A 13,971-nucleotide genomic window follows, 5' to 3' on the forward strand; every position below is an offset into this window, starting at 1 on the left:
GACAGAGAAGCCCATCAGACTTCTGGGAAGTGCAGGCACCAGCCAGAACCCACGTCTAGGACAAGGCTCCAGACACAGAGACAAGCTGAGCCTACGCCCCAAGTCTGAACGATTTCATGGGGAACTTGGTATAACGAGCCGGGTGGGCTGGGGTTCCTCCTAGAAACTAGCTGGGGGTCGTCCTGCTTCAGCTGCTAATGGACCCCCCTCCTTCCATTCAGTCTGCCAGCATGCGGTGAGCCTTCCCACGCCCACGGGCTGGGGGCTGGGGGCCCTCCTGCTCCAGCTGCTAATGGACCCCCCTCCTTCTACTCAGTCCGCCAGCGTGCGGTGAGCCTTCCCACGCCCCATAGGCCAGGGCTGATGGCCGTCCTGCTCCAGCTACTCATGGACCCCCTTCCTTCCACTCAGTCCGGCAGCCTTCCCACGCCCACGGGCTGGGGGCTGGGGGCTGTGGCTGTGTGACTGGATAAGGCAGCTGCAGCCCCTGCTCTTGCTGAGCTTATGCCTCCCCACTGACTTCTGGACATTGACCTGTCCAGCTCTCACTCACTGCCCAAACATCATGCCTGTCTGCTTGTATGTCTGATCTGAGATAATGTCCAAGAGCTGATGTATTTCAACTCACGTCTCGTCCTGGATGGGTAGCACAATATTAACCTGTCTGGGACTTCACTGGAGGCCCAGAGGTTAGGACTCTGTGCTGCCAATCCAAGGGGAAGAGTGCAATCCCTGGTCAGGAAACTAAGGTCCCACATGCTGCAGTGCGGTCAAAAAAAAAAAAAAAATTAACCTGTTTAACCTTAGGGCCTCCATCATCCATCCTAAAACTGGTGGCCAAAGCTGAATGGATTTTAAGGAAATCTAAATGAGGTAGAGGCAATACAGCCTCCGTTATCAAGCATTTGTAGAAACCATCCTCATGCACAAAACTCATTTTTATATTTTTCTCATAGCTCTGGTCCTCTCTAGTTCAACACGAATTTTCTGACACATGTTGTGTGGTGAATACCAGCAGTGGGTTGGGTAGGGTAGAGATAAAACACTGACTTTTCCTCTGGTCTCAGCGAGATCCTTGGAGTCGTCACATTTCTGAGGCCTTCCTTTTGTCTTCTGGTTTTCCCCGAGCCCAGACAAACCTGTTCTTCCCCCACAAAAACAGATGTGTCTAAACCAAAGAAACTCACTCTGGGCTACTCTGAGCTGCCGAGAAACACTGGGTTGGGTTCTTCAGGCGTCCCCACATCCATGACTCAAGCCACCCAGAGATGTGGCTGACTAACCTTTGTGGTTCTCAGCTGTAGAGGAACCACAGTCCATCTCCTTATTACATGATGCTTTTGTGAAGGGGAGACTTTTGTGTTTTAAAGAACCTGAGCCACGGAGCTCTTCACACAGTCTATAGCAAAACGGTCTCCAGGTCAGGGCTGGGAACCATTCTTGACGCCTTCTTCACCTGGAACCAAGGAGAAAACTAACCCAGAACCAACTCAGCTCCCAAGAGGCTGCTGCAGCTTTTCTGGAGTTTCCTGTGAGCTTTGGAGGCTGGGACTGTGGAGGTGAGGGAACCAGGGGGAATTGAAAGGAACAGAGAGCAGGCAGGCCCAGGGAAGCCACCAGCTCAGGACCAGCTGAGGGATGGAAAAGGAATGGGGCGGGGGGGCAGCCAGATGCATAGCATTGTGGCCTCACTGAACAACGCAACTCCTGAGAAAGGAGAACATCTGTGGGGTTCCAGGCCTGCGGTTTTAAAGCTACCGAGGCTATCTGTGTTCCAGCCCTGGGGCCTCCACGGTGTCCAGGGCATCAACATGGGTAGCTGCCCTGCTGCTCAGAAATGCAGAGACCTGAGATGTGACCAGCTTCAGCCCCTCCCCCTAGGAAACCATCCTCCCAGAACCTGGGGCTGGATACATGGGCGAGAAGAGAAGACTCTTCTCTATTTCCAGAGTAACTTAGCTGTGCTGTAGGGAGAAAGCAACATTCCTATACCTTCTCCCCTGTGTGAGGGCAGAGCTCCCTCAAGCTCCTCTAGGGCTGCAATACTGACCAGTCTCTCTTGACGCCAGTTCCAAGCACAGCGACTAGCCTCACTCCATAAATGCAGGTGAAATTGAGAGATGCCCTCCCTATACAATCATGGCTGGTTACCTTCTCCCTCCCTGAATGTCTCTTCCTCTTTTAGGACCCTGGCAGATCATGAAGAAGCAAATATTTCCCCAAGTGCGTAGACTTTTCTCTAGAGGTCAGACAGTGGCTCCAATGCTTAGCAATAATTAAGCTTCTATAGAGGGTTTTTAAAACGACCTCCTCTGCAACTCTCTCAAGTCTGCAAGTAAATTCTTATTTGACTGGGCGGGGGCTGAGTTCAGATATATCTCTCAATCCAAAAGCCATCTCCTATTGAGAGGATATTTTCCAGGAAGCGTTTCTCCCCCATGGCTGACCGAGTGGTAAAAGGCAGGTCCTTCTTTATTTGCACATCAGTTGTTAGATCTGTGAAGACGGATCCGTAGACACCTAATCCCAGGATGCCAAGGACGCAGGGAAGTCTGATCTGCCCTCCTTCTGCAGTGGGCGTGGCCATAGTGGATGAAGAACAGATATTGGAATGACTTCATGCTGGTTATTAGATATGGAGAATCTTCCAGCTCTATGGAAGTAGTGAAAGTGAAGTCACTCAGTGGTGTCTGACTCTTTGCGACCCCATGGACTGTAGCCTACCAGGCTCCTCTGTCCATGGGGTTTTCCAGGCAATAGTACTGGAGTGGATTGCCATTTCCTTCTCCAGGGGATCTTCCCAACCCAGGGATTGAACCCTGGTCTCCTGCATTATAGACAGACGCTTTACCGTCTGAGCCACCAGGGAAATAGTAAGTCCTGATAAATACTTTAGAAGGATGAAAGCAGAATGGGGGTGCTGCCAGGAAATCTTTAAGAACATATGAAAATATAAACGATTTTGTTCCAAGCAATTTTACATAATCATTAAGGACAGCAGCAAACTTAACTACTGGATAAGCAGGTAGATATACATGTTCATAAGATAAGTCTCATTCTATTGGCTCCTCCTAATCTTTGAACATAGCTTATTTAGCTCTTGTTCCCAAGGTCAAAAGCAGGCATTAGCCCACTTAGGGCAAATACCTGAACTAAGATGTCTGCTGAATGTAGCAAGAACTTCATGAGCTAAAGAACGTCAGACTGGATGTCAAGGGCTGCAGTGTGTGGTTGCACACATGTATATGATCCTGAACAATGTCAGGGTCAATGATATGACAGATCATATAAAGAGTGCCTTTAAAAGTTAGAAAATGGGACTGCCCTGGTGGTCCAGTGGATAAGAATCTGCCTGCCGATGCAGGAGACAGAGGTTTGTTCCCTGGTCCAGGAAGATTCCACATGCCGCAGGGCAACTAAGCCCATGAGCCACAACTATTGAGCCTGTGCTCTGGGGTCTGGGAGCCGCAACTACTGAGCCCATGCTTCACAACTACAAAAGGCTGCCTGCCGAGAGCCTGTGCTCCTAAACAAGAGAAGCCACTGCAGTGGGAAACCCAAGCACCACAACTACAGTAGCTCCTGCTCGCCACAACTAGAGAAAGTCTGTGAGCAGCAATGAAGACCCAGCACAGTCAAAAATAATATTAATTAAAAAAAGAGATGCCTGTTCATATGCTTCCTGATTTCAGTGGGGATGAGATTTCATGCAGCAAAAGCCAAGTGATAATGATTTAACTATGAAAAACAACCATTTACAGAAAAAAATAAAAGTTAGAAAATTATCTCCAATATGTTCTGTGTCATCAGTGACATAGTATATTTGGCATACCCAAACACAATGCATTAAAGATCCCCAGGGACTTCCCTGATGGTCTAGTGGCTAAGACTCTGAGCTCCCAATGTAGGGGACCCAGGTTTGATTGCTGGTCAAGGAAACCAAGATTCCACATAGTGTGGGGCAAGCCCACATGACACATCTACTGAGCCCCTGCACCATAACTAGAGAGAAGCCCTCCCACTGCAAGGAAAGATCCCACAGGCTACAACGAAGATCTGCTGTGATGAAGACCCGACTCAGCCAAAAAAAAAAAATTAAATAAAAATATCAGCATTTTTTTTTTAAAGTAAGTTATAATACATATGTGGTAAAAGAAAGCAGGGGAAAATAAACAGGCTTATCTTAGGACCACAGGTATCACTTAAGAAAATATTTAATGGTGCCCCTCTGCTCAGATGTGAGTCCTTCCTGTTCTGGAGTACACGCCAAGGATGTGCAGAGGCGGCATTGTAAGGCAGGTCGAAGGTATCTTACAGTGTCATTTGAACAAATGAAAGTAGGCCGAGTATTACCCAGACTATGGTCAATGATTACTGTGGTGTCCAAAGTCCTGATTGTTAGTTTGAATAGAGTCAGCCCACCGGAAAATGGACATCCCTGGGGATCAAATACTAACAAAACAAATGAAGTTCTATTTAGTAATCATCACTCTAAACTTAGGGGCTTCCTTGGTGGCTGAGTGGTAAAGAATCTGCTTCCCAATGCAGGTGACACTGATTCAGTCCCTGGGTCAGGAAGATTCCTGTTGAAGGAAATGGCAACCCACTCCAGTATTCTTGCCTGGGAAATCCCACGGACACAGGAGCCTAGCAGGCTACAGTCCCTGGGGCTGCAAAAAGAGTTGGACATGACTTAGCGACTAAACGACAACTCTTAACGTTTCTTCCCTTGGGCCAAGCCCAGATCCCAGTTCATACTCAGCTATAAATTTAAATGCAGACTTCCCTGGTGGTCCAGTGGTTAAAGAATCCACCTGCCAATGCAGGGGACATGGGTTCTATCCCTGATCTGGGAAGATCCCACATGCCACGAAGCAGCTAAGCCTGTATGCTACAACTACTGAGCCAGCAGGTCGAGAGCCCATGCTCTGCAACAAGAGAAGCCGTGGCGATGAGAAGCCCGTGCTCCACAACCAGATAAAGTCCACGTGCAGCACCCAAGACCCGGCACAGCCAAATATATATATATACATATATATTTTTTAATTTAAATGCGGATGAAAGCTCTATCATTAATCTCACTCTTAACTTTTTCTTGTTAATTTTTCTTAAATTTTTATAATAATAGATTATAAAATAATTCACAGATTTAAAGAACACTTATCCTCTTAAGACGCAGAGAAGAGATGAAGAAAAAATGTTAAAAATTAAAGTATAACTCAGATGTTTGAGGTGCATAGTGAAAAAGTTTATTTATGACATGTCAAAATTCAGAAGAGAAGACAAAGAATGCACAAAAGCATCACAAAATGGTTACATAATATAAAAACACAAGAACTGAGCTATTTCAGGAACAATAGCTCAGGATCCCATGTGTCTCAGGCAACACGCTCAGTGCCACGGGGTAGTGGAAATACAGTATTTTATTAAAGGGAAAACCACTCAGCAGGACATAACAAATAACAATTTGGTTCAGAGTTCTTAGAAATCATAGGCGATGCTGGCAGCATTTGTCATGAAAGGGAACACATAACTAGTTGACTGTGACAAATGATCGCTTGGGATACCATGTATTTTAGAGAAAAGGCTGTGACACTGTTTCCCTTCCAGACCCCTTTCTGCAATGTCAGCATCAGTGCATGATCCAGAATGATAAGGAAAGAACGCCTTGGTGGTTGCCAGTTGCTTAAAAACATTTACCAAGAAAGCCTGATCATCTTTCAGTCAACTGATAGACCTCAGTGCATGGCGCCAAAGCAGGCCTTTCAGAAACACAAGCTAAATGGCATAAGGTAGTTTAGGAGATCTTCAAGCACCTCCTCTATTCCAATTATCCTTACCCAAAGACTGGCTTTCTTATAATCCATCACTTTGATTACAAAGCAGCTTTCTTCTGGGGATTTCAGGACACTTCCCATTATTAAGGGAAAAGGGTACAGCAGAGTCATGGGTGATGAGGTTCCTTTCTCCACACTTTACTTGCTCTTGAACATAGCTAAATGGAAATAATTTAGGTTGACTAAATAAAAAACAGATTCATTTATGGGACAATCATTTCAGAAGAGGATGCTAGTGGAGTTTTAAATTTTTTAAATTTCTCAGTAAAATATGCTGCTTAGGAGAGGAGAGGAAAGAATTAGGATAATGTTTTCCATGTGATCCTTGACTGAACCTGAAAACCAACGGTAATAATCAATTACAGGTAACATTACAGATGAGGCATTTCAAACCTGAGTGAGGAAAAGGGTTCAGGAGGAGAGCTCCTTTACCTGACTTTGAGTTAAAGGCTCTTCTGTTATCCCATATACTATCATATTTCAAACCAAAACTTTAAAATTGTTCATGATCCTGTATCAGAACATTCAGAAAATATATGTACTTGATCCCCTGGAAACCATTTCACATATTTTATCCCTAGATGAATCAAACCTGTCAGCTTAAAATGACAGAGAACTATGGAATTTAATTTTTCAAAAGCCTGTATCTCTAAATTTCTGGCATACATGTTCTTCATCTGTTTATCAGAGTGAAGAAGAGCCATGAAATCAACTCTGGTCCACATACCTGGGGGACTGAAAGAAATCAGATTGTGAGTTCAAACCAGTGACCGGGACTACAGATTATTTCAAAGCCAGAATCTTGTGCCTTTGGACTTAGTTTCTGAGGACACTGCTGTTTGTAAATGAACCCCCACTAACAAGGGTTTAGGTAATTAATTGCGTCTTCTTAGACTAGTGACAAGACTTTAAGATAGGAGGGGCTCTGTCTGGCCTTCTTGGTTCATGAGGGACAGTGCAGCGCCCCAGAGGGAGTGGTGATTTCTGAAATCTGGCCACACAACACTTAGCAAAGTTTCTCTCACCCTTTGGGTCCCAGATCCTGCCCTAATCTCACTACCTAAATAACTGGGTAGATGTCAAAGGCGTGCCCACAGGTGCTGGACTGGCTGGACAGAGCAAGTGGGTGACACTGATCATTAACCAGGTACCAAAAGAACCAAAGCAGCTCTTGCCAGGGTGCCGCCGCCCATTCCCAGAAAAGAGGCCAATGGGGACAGACTCTCAGGAGGTTCTCCTTTGCGGAAGGCCAGAGTCACTGCCCACATTAGACTGGCCCCTCAGTGGGCCCTGAAGCCAGACTCTGCAGACCTGCAGAGCTGCCGCCTCACGCTGAGATCGCACGCATGGCCGGTGACAGGGTCTAGGGCCCGTAGACGGAGGCCTTGCTCTGTTTCCCAGCCAACTCAATTAGTGTGTCATCCCCATCAGTATAGCATCATCACATCCTTCTCACTCACTTGGTGAGCTTAAGGAGAGTTCCAACTGCACAGTCACACAGGAGTTACCCACCCAGCTATCCCAAGGTGGGGCTGTAAGTCATACGCCCTCCCAGCCCTACTTCCAGCCAAGGCTGATCAGCTTATCTACTCAGCTCACACTATTATCGAATTCTGGTTAATTATGTAAACTTGGATATGGGTCTGGCCCCTCTCTGTCTCTCAGTTGTGTGGAAATGAGGGCCTAGGGACAGGATCCCACATGCATGAAAACTGGGACTTCGGTCATAGGGACACTCACCATATATTGGGTTGCTGGGAAGCACCCAACTTGTGACTAGTTTTAAACACCCATCCCCTACTTACTCCCCAAAGATTCATGCATGGTGGCTCCATGAGCTCAATCAGATACAACGAATACAAGGACTTGCTCTCTAAAGAGCATGAATCCCTTAACAAGCTACCCCTCACCAAAAAAATGAGACCACCTTCCTTCATACGGAAACTCACTTTCCAATTCTTTTCGACCACTAAGATTCTATAGGGTCGGTGCCCTTTCCACTTCTAGCAAATTTAGGCTTCCAAAAGTTCTACGCTTCTGGCTAGGTGGAAAGAGACTAGTTAGAGGTTGGTGTGAACTTTTTCGACCCAGGAGAGATTCTAAATGGAGGCTCTAAAAGGAAGACCAAATTGCGTCTGTTTGTTGGTCCCATTGACTGTGTGTGTATGACTGGCCCACACAAGATGAAAGGGAAATAGATTCCTACCCCTCACAGGGAGGTCAGCCTACAGAGGGCACAGCTTGTTCACAAAAAGTTTTGTGGCTTGAGGCTATTCCGGGATGTTGGTCAAAATGAATCTGTTTCATCCCTTTTTGGCCATAGTCAAAACCAACTGAGGCTACGGGGACATAGCAGGAACTCCTCCTAGCCTTTCTAAATTCACCATCTTTTTTCATGGCGCTGGACCCACAAGTCCCAGAGGGTATAGAGGTGAAGTCAATCCTCAGGTCAGGGTTACACTTAGCAGAGGAGACCTACTCAAAAATATTTCCAGAGTGAAGTAAGCCAGAAGGAAAAACATAAATACAGTATACTAACGCATATATATGGAATTTAGAAAGATGGTAACAATAACCCGGTGTACGAGACAGCAAAAGAGACACTGATGTATAGAACAGTCTTATGGACTCTATGGGAGAGGGAGAGGGTGGGAAGATTTGGGAGAATGGCAATGAAACATGTAAAATATCATGTAGGAAACGAGTTGCCAGTCCAGGTTCGATGCACGATGCTGGATGCTTGGGGCTGGTGCACTGGGACGGCCCAGAGGGATGGTATGGGGAGGGAGGAGGGAGGAGGGTTCGGGATGGGGAACACATGTATACATGTGGCGGATTCATTTTGATATTTGGCAAAACTAATACAATTATGTAAAGTTTAAAAATAAAATAAAATTAGAAAAAAAAAAATATTTCCAAAGGCAATCTTGTTGGAAAAGAAAGCAAAGTGAGTCTGGGATGTCTCCAACAAGCACAGTGAGAACCAGTGAGGTTTCTGGCCAAAAGAAAAATTTCAATGGATGAAAAGCAAACTAAAGAACTACACAGAATCAGTATATGAGCAAGATTCTGGGATACATTTAATAGCTTTTCTCTCTCTCGTTTTCATTCCTTACTATCAATGTAAAAAAAAAAAAAAAGAGCAGTTCCTCAAGCTGCACGATCCTTTTCACTCCTATCCCTTCCTCTAAAACGATAGCCTTTTGTGTAAATGTTAGGGGTCACTCAGCTCTGTACCTTAGAACCTTATACTTTGGGGTTAAAAGGCAACATTCTGCAGAAAAGTGGTCTTAAACATAAAAATATTTTGGGTTTGGGTTTCACCTAATTTCTTTCAAAGTGGGACTGGATAGGGCTCATCAAAAACATACAGGTATTTTCTATAAATGATGTTTTATAGTAATATCTAAACCCACTGATTAAAATAAGATAGTGAGCTTTCAGGAAACTTTCAGTTAAAACTCTTCCATATATATATTATAAGGGACAATATATACTTTTTAAAAGTATAAGATTTTCTTTCCTAAATAACAGATAAAAATATTTTTAAAGTGCATGAATCAATTAAGGAAAAAAAAACTAAGAATGGCCTAATTTCAAGTTACTACCTACTTCCATTTTAAAGCTACATTATGTCTGAGGATCCGAGTGTTAATTTCAGTCCTGAGGATATGTTGGAAAGCAACAGAGATCAAAAAAAAGTCCTTCCAGTAGAAAGCAGTTTCACAATTACCTTCACTCTGACATGCCAGATAGAGAAGAAAACATTAGCTTTTAGAGCCTACTGCTGCTGCTGCTGCTGCTGCTAAGTCGCTTCAGTCGTGTCCGACTCTGTGCGACCCTATAGACGGCAGCCCACTAGGCTCCTCTGTCCCTGGGATTCTCCAGGCAAGAGTACAAAAGGGAAAATATAGCATGAGTTCTGAAAATGGAGAACAGGAAACATTTTTATGAGGATCACCTCCATGGTTAACTGGCACTGAATGAGTTGAGTTTGCTAAAAACCAGGAACTCTCTGACACTGGAGAGGTGATGTCTGTGAAGGGAATACTCTACCGGACACTTGTCAAAAGGAACAGAACAGCAGAATCATCTTTGTTTAAAAGTTAGCAGTTTATAATTTTAAAATCTGTGTGATGGATATACATAAGGGTGCTTATACTATACTTCTTTTAAATGTTGTTTGCTGAGAATTTTTCAAAATAAAATGTTGAGAAAAATTAACACCCTAAACTTTCTAAATGTCCCATCTCTCAACAAAGTAGCAAAACTAAATAAACCAAAGAAACTTAAGAACTTGGCCACCTTGTGGAGAGACTTCCAGTCTCTCCTACTGGGAAGTACTTTCTTTGCATTGTACATTAATATTTATGCTCTAAAGAACAGGGTGAAGGTGAAAGCAAGTGATTTTCACTTCATTGTTTGGTTCCGTAAACTGAGAGAGAGAGAGAGAGACTAAGGAAGTGACGACCTCTTAGGGTTTGCTGAACCATGAAATTCTCAGTAATTACATGTGTTTTATAGGTAATATTTTGTCCCCAAAGTTCAGTAATTTCAGATGACTTAATATGGGATAGTAAATTCATTAGATGGTGAAAATATCTTCTTTTAGCTATTTGTGTGTGTGTGTGTGTGTGTGTGTGTGTGTGTGTGTGTGTGAATGGATCAAAGAAGCACTGACTGTTAACAAAACACAGGTATAGAATGAAATATAACAATGTCCAGGACTTCAAAAGTGACCAGACAATAACAGGCACACTGAGGCGATGGGAACGAGTCCCTCAGGCTTCCCGGATGCAACAGAACTAGGATTCTAAAGAAAACAAGTATACAGAGACTCTCGTGGCAAAAATCAACACAGAAAGTGTCATCCCAGGGAGCCTCCAATGACCTGACAGCTCCGTCTTAACAGAAAGTCGGAAGTTAACAATAAACAGGAAAAATAAGCCAGCCTTTAGCTGACTGGAGAAGAGCTCGGTAGAAAATTATTTTATAAAGATTCTATTCAATTAGCTAAGGCATGATTCAATTTCAGTGATGATCACACGGCTACCTGATGGGATGACCGCACAGCGAGTTTGCTTTCAGCGCCTCAATAGGCAGTTGCTAGAATAGTTACTAACTTCTTACAGGGCATAGAGATTTGGGCCAGTGTATAATCCTCTGCAAAATGCACTCAGACGTAAAGTAATGGAGGTATGAGGCCGCGTGGAGGAGGAGGGATGCTACGGTGGGCCCCGCATCCTCTCCCACCTGGGGCTGTGCTCCCGGAGGAACAGACGGTGCGGCTCTAGCGCCCTTTGTTCGTGACGGAGGTGCCGCTACGGACCTGTCGTGGGGAGCCCTGGTCGCTGAGTTTCTGCTTCTGTGCAGAGGGGAGGCGTGGTGTGAGGCTCCCACACAGGGAAGGAAGGAGCCAAAGGAAGCATCGTGACGCAGCTGACTCCTCAGAGCAGGCGGAGGGCTTGGCAGTCCTGGCATCACGGGATGCCTCTGGTTGGCTGGTCAAGTCCTCTACACTCACTCAATCCTGGACAAACAGGCAGATTCCCTCACAACCTAGAGATCCTCACAGGGAGTGCTGCGGGCAGCAGGCTGGGGTCGGGGGGGCATCATTCGTCCACCTCAGGAGGGGCAGACCCCTCCCAGAGCCTCACGGGGACTGACCCCACAGGAGTGGAACATCAGCCCTCCCCGTCTTTGCCTGAAATCTCCATTTAGTTAGACTCCACAGGAGAGGGGGCCTCGGTGTCTCAGGGCAGGTGGAAGGAAGCCTTCTGAGAAACAGATGGGAACTGTTTCAAAGGTGAAGTGAAATGTGGCTTTAACAATAAATAAAAGTAATAAATAAATCTAATTCTTCCTCAGAATTCTAAGGCAGTAGTAACAGGCTTGACGCAAGGAATAAGAGGAGGAGGTACATGGTCGCAGACGTGCCTCCTCCTTGGCTGGGGCGGGGCCTGGCCACCACGTGCCTCTGGGGACACTGGAGGCAGCTCCCCGCGGCACGCCCGCTTCATGGCGTGGAAAAGGCCATCCCCAGGGAACGTACAGGCTTCAGCCTGGTAAAAGAACAAAGCCGACCAGCAGCAGCAGTGAGGCTTCATGACCACCTCACCTTCGAGACTTCGAACACCAAAAGCCTGTAGCCCTGAATGCAAGCAACCTAGACATCTAGAAACTTAGGAAATCTGACTGGTCCCAAAGCAAAATTTCTAAATATCACCCATTTTCTAAAGACGAAAAAAAAAAAAAAAAAGCAGTGGGGAATCTGGAGTGTTGTTTTGTTTTTTAACCTCTTCTCTCAGATTATCTACCCCTCCTTCTTTGATTATACATAAAATGATTTAGTAACACTTGACTTCCGGAGATGTGGCATCTGAGATCAACCCAGTACCTAATTTCCACCCTTCCCCCTTCCACCCCCAGGGCCCTTGGAAAGGAACACCGCCTCTTGAAATAGGAAGTGATGGAGGCAGTTTTTCTTCCCAGAATAGCTTAGACTACAGGGATCATCACTTTGGACTGCATGGAAGTTCTTGCTGTGATGGCACAGACTTAGAAAAGGGAAAGGAGAGAAGGAGAGGCAGGGTGAAATCACCAGCCCTCCAGAGGCAGTGAGGGCTCCCAGCCTGTGCTAGAGAACGGGCAGAACCAGCAGGCGGGAATACGGCAGTGGTGAGAGGCTGGCCAGAGCTTTCCGCATCCCCGACACTGGGCTCCTTCACGGACAGAGTGCTGTTCCCTCTTTCTGTCCTTTCGAAAAGTGAAGAGAGTGGGTGGCCACTAAACTCGCCTGCGTGAAGGCTCTGCAAGAGGAGAGCGCAGCAGTTGAAAGCATACACCTGGAACCAAAACAAACCTATTTTGAAAAGGCAACACCCAACTTCCTTTTAGGCTTTTGGCCTGATGGGTGTCCTCCGCAGAGAGATTTTGCTGGAGTCGGAAGCAACGAGAGCGTGAGTCAGGGACCACAGAGCAGGGGTACCACGCCACCATCTGCGGAAGCCAAGGACGGGGCAAAGCTACACGGATGGGGCCAACAGTCAGGTCCGCCAGCAAGGCAGGAGGGTCGGGCGCCCCACGCTCAGCTTGGAGCCCTTGCCTATCCAGGACAAGAGGCCCCAGCTGGCAGCCTGCTCCAGCCGGCGCACGCCACCTGCGTCCCGTCCCGGCGGGCCTTCAGCTCGTGTAGTAGACGTGGAAGTAGAGAGTCTTGTTGCGAAGCAGGGAGTAGGAGTTGTCGAACTTCAGCAGGTAGATGCCCTCGCCGGGGTAGTCGTGGCTGCCGGCCTGCACGTCTCGGTGGCTGTCCCGGCGGTACACGGGCATGACCTCCCCGTAGCGGCCCCGCAGGGAGCTCCTGGAGCCTCGCTCCACGTCTCCAGCTGGGACGGGGTCTGCGTGAGCAAAGGGCAGAGTGTTTGGCTATGAATTCAGAGAACAAAAAGGCCTACCTGAAGGCAAGAAGATGAACCAGGTAACAAGCTGGTGGCTTTCCCCCCACGGGGCATTTGGAAATGTCTAGTGGCCTCCAACTAGGCCATCGGAGTGACCAGTGGGTGATACTGGCCTTTAGTGCTCAAGGGTTCAGGAGTGCTAAATGTCAGGATAGTACCTTCTCAACAAAGAAGTGTCTCCTTCCAAATGCCAACAGTATTTGCACTGAGAAACAATGATTTAGCCTTACAGAGCCTTCCTAGCTCCAGGAGTATCTGGAAATTTCCAAGGAGTATCTGGAAATTTCCAAGGGGGAGGGCAAGATATTTAAGAAGGGAAGATTCAACAGGTGAAAGAACTCGCTAAAGGAAGTAGGAAATGCAGGTAAAGGTGCTATAGCAAGTGACCCCCAAACCCCTAATGGTCCCCTGAGGAGCAACAAATAAGATCCTAGGTTCTCCTCCTTCTTGAATACATGCAGACCTCCCTATAGACTTGCTTTTCCATGAAGAAGCAAGTTAAGGGGTTGACTGTAGGATGATATGGGAAAATCAAGGAATAAGGCTAATGCTTATTTAAAAAAATAAAGGCAGCCTTAGGGCCATTGTGAGTAGGCTTGTGAGTAAGGACTGGAATATAGCACAGAGACTATTTTTAAAACTGCTCTGGGCACGAAGGAAGAAGTAAACAGAAG

At 46.3% G+C, this 13,971-nt stretch overlaps 1 protein-coding gene across 2 annotated transcripts in view; it reads right to left on the reverse strand.

The window, feature by feature from the left end:
* Positions 1-5,226: 5,226 nt before the first annotated feature.
* The window catches only part of TMED8 (transmembrane p24 trafficking protein family member 8), a 37,327-nt gene continuing 28,582 nt past the window's right edge, over positions 5,227-13,971 (reverse strand). For both annotated transcript variants that reach the window (XM_070797921.1, XM_070797920.1), the window contains exon 6: positions 5,227-13,237. In XM_070797921.1, the coding sequence (XP_070654022.1) occupies positions 13,020-13,237 (218 nt within the window). In that variant the 3' untranslated portion in view covers positions 5,227-13,019. The remainder of the gene's footprint in view (positions 13,238-13,971) is intronic.

The sequence above is a fragment of the Bos indicus genome, chromosome 10 (genome assembly GCF_029378745.1).
Source record: "Bos indicus isolate NIAB-ARS_2022 breed Sahiwal x Tharparkar chromosome 10, NIAB-ARS_B.indTharparkar_mat_pri_1.0, whole genome shotgun sequence".
NCBI lineage: Eukaryota > Metazoa > Chordata > Mammalia > Artiodactyla > Bovidae > Bos > Bos indicus.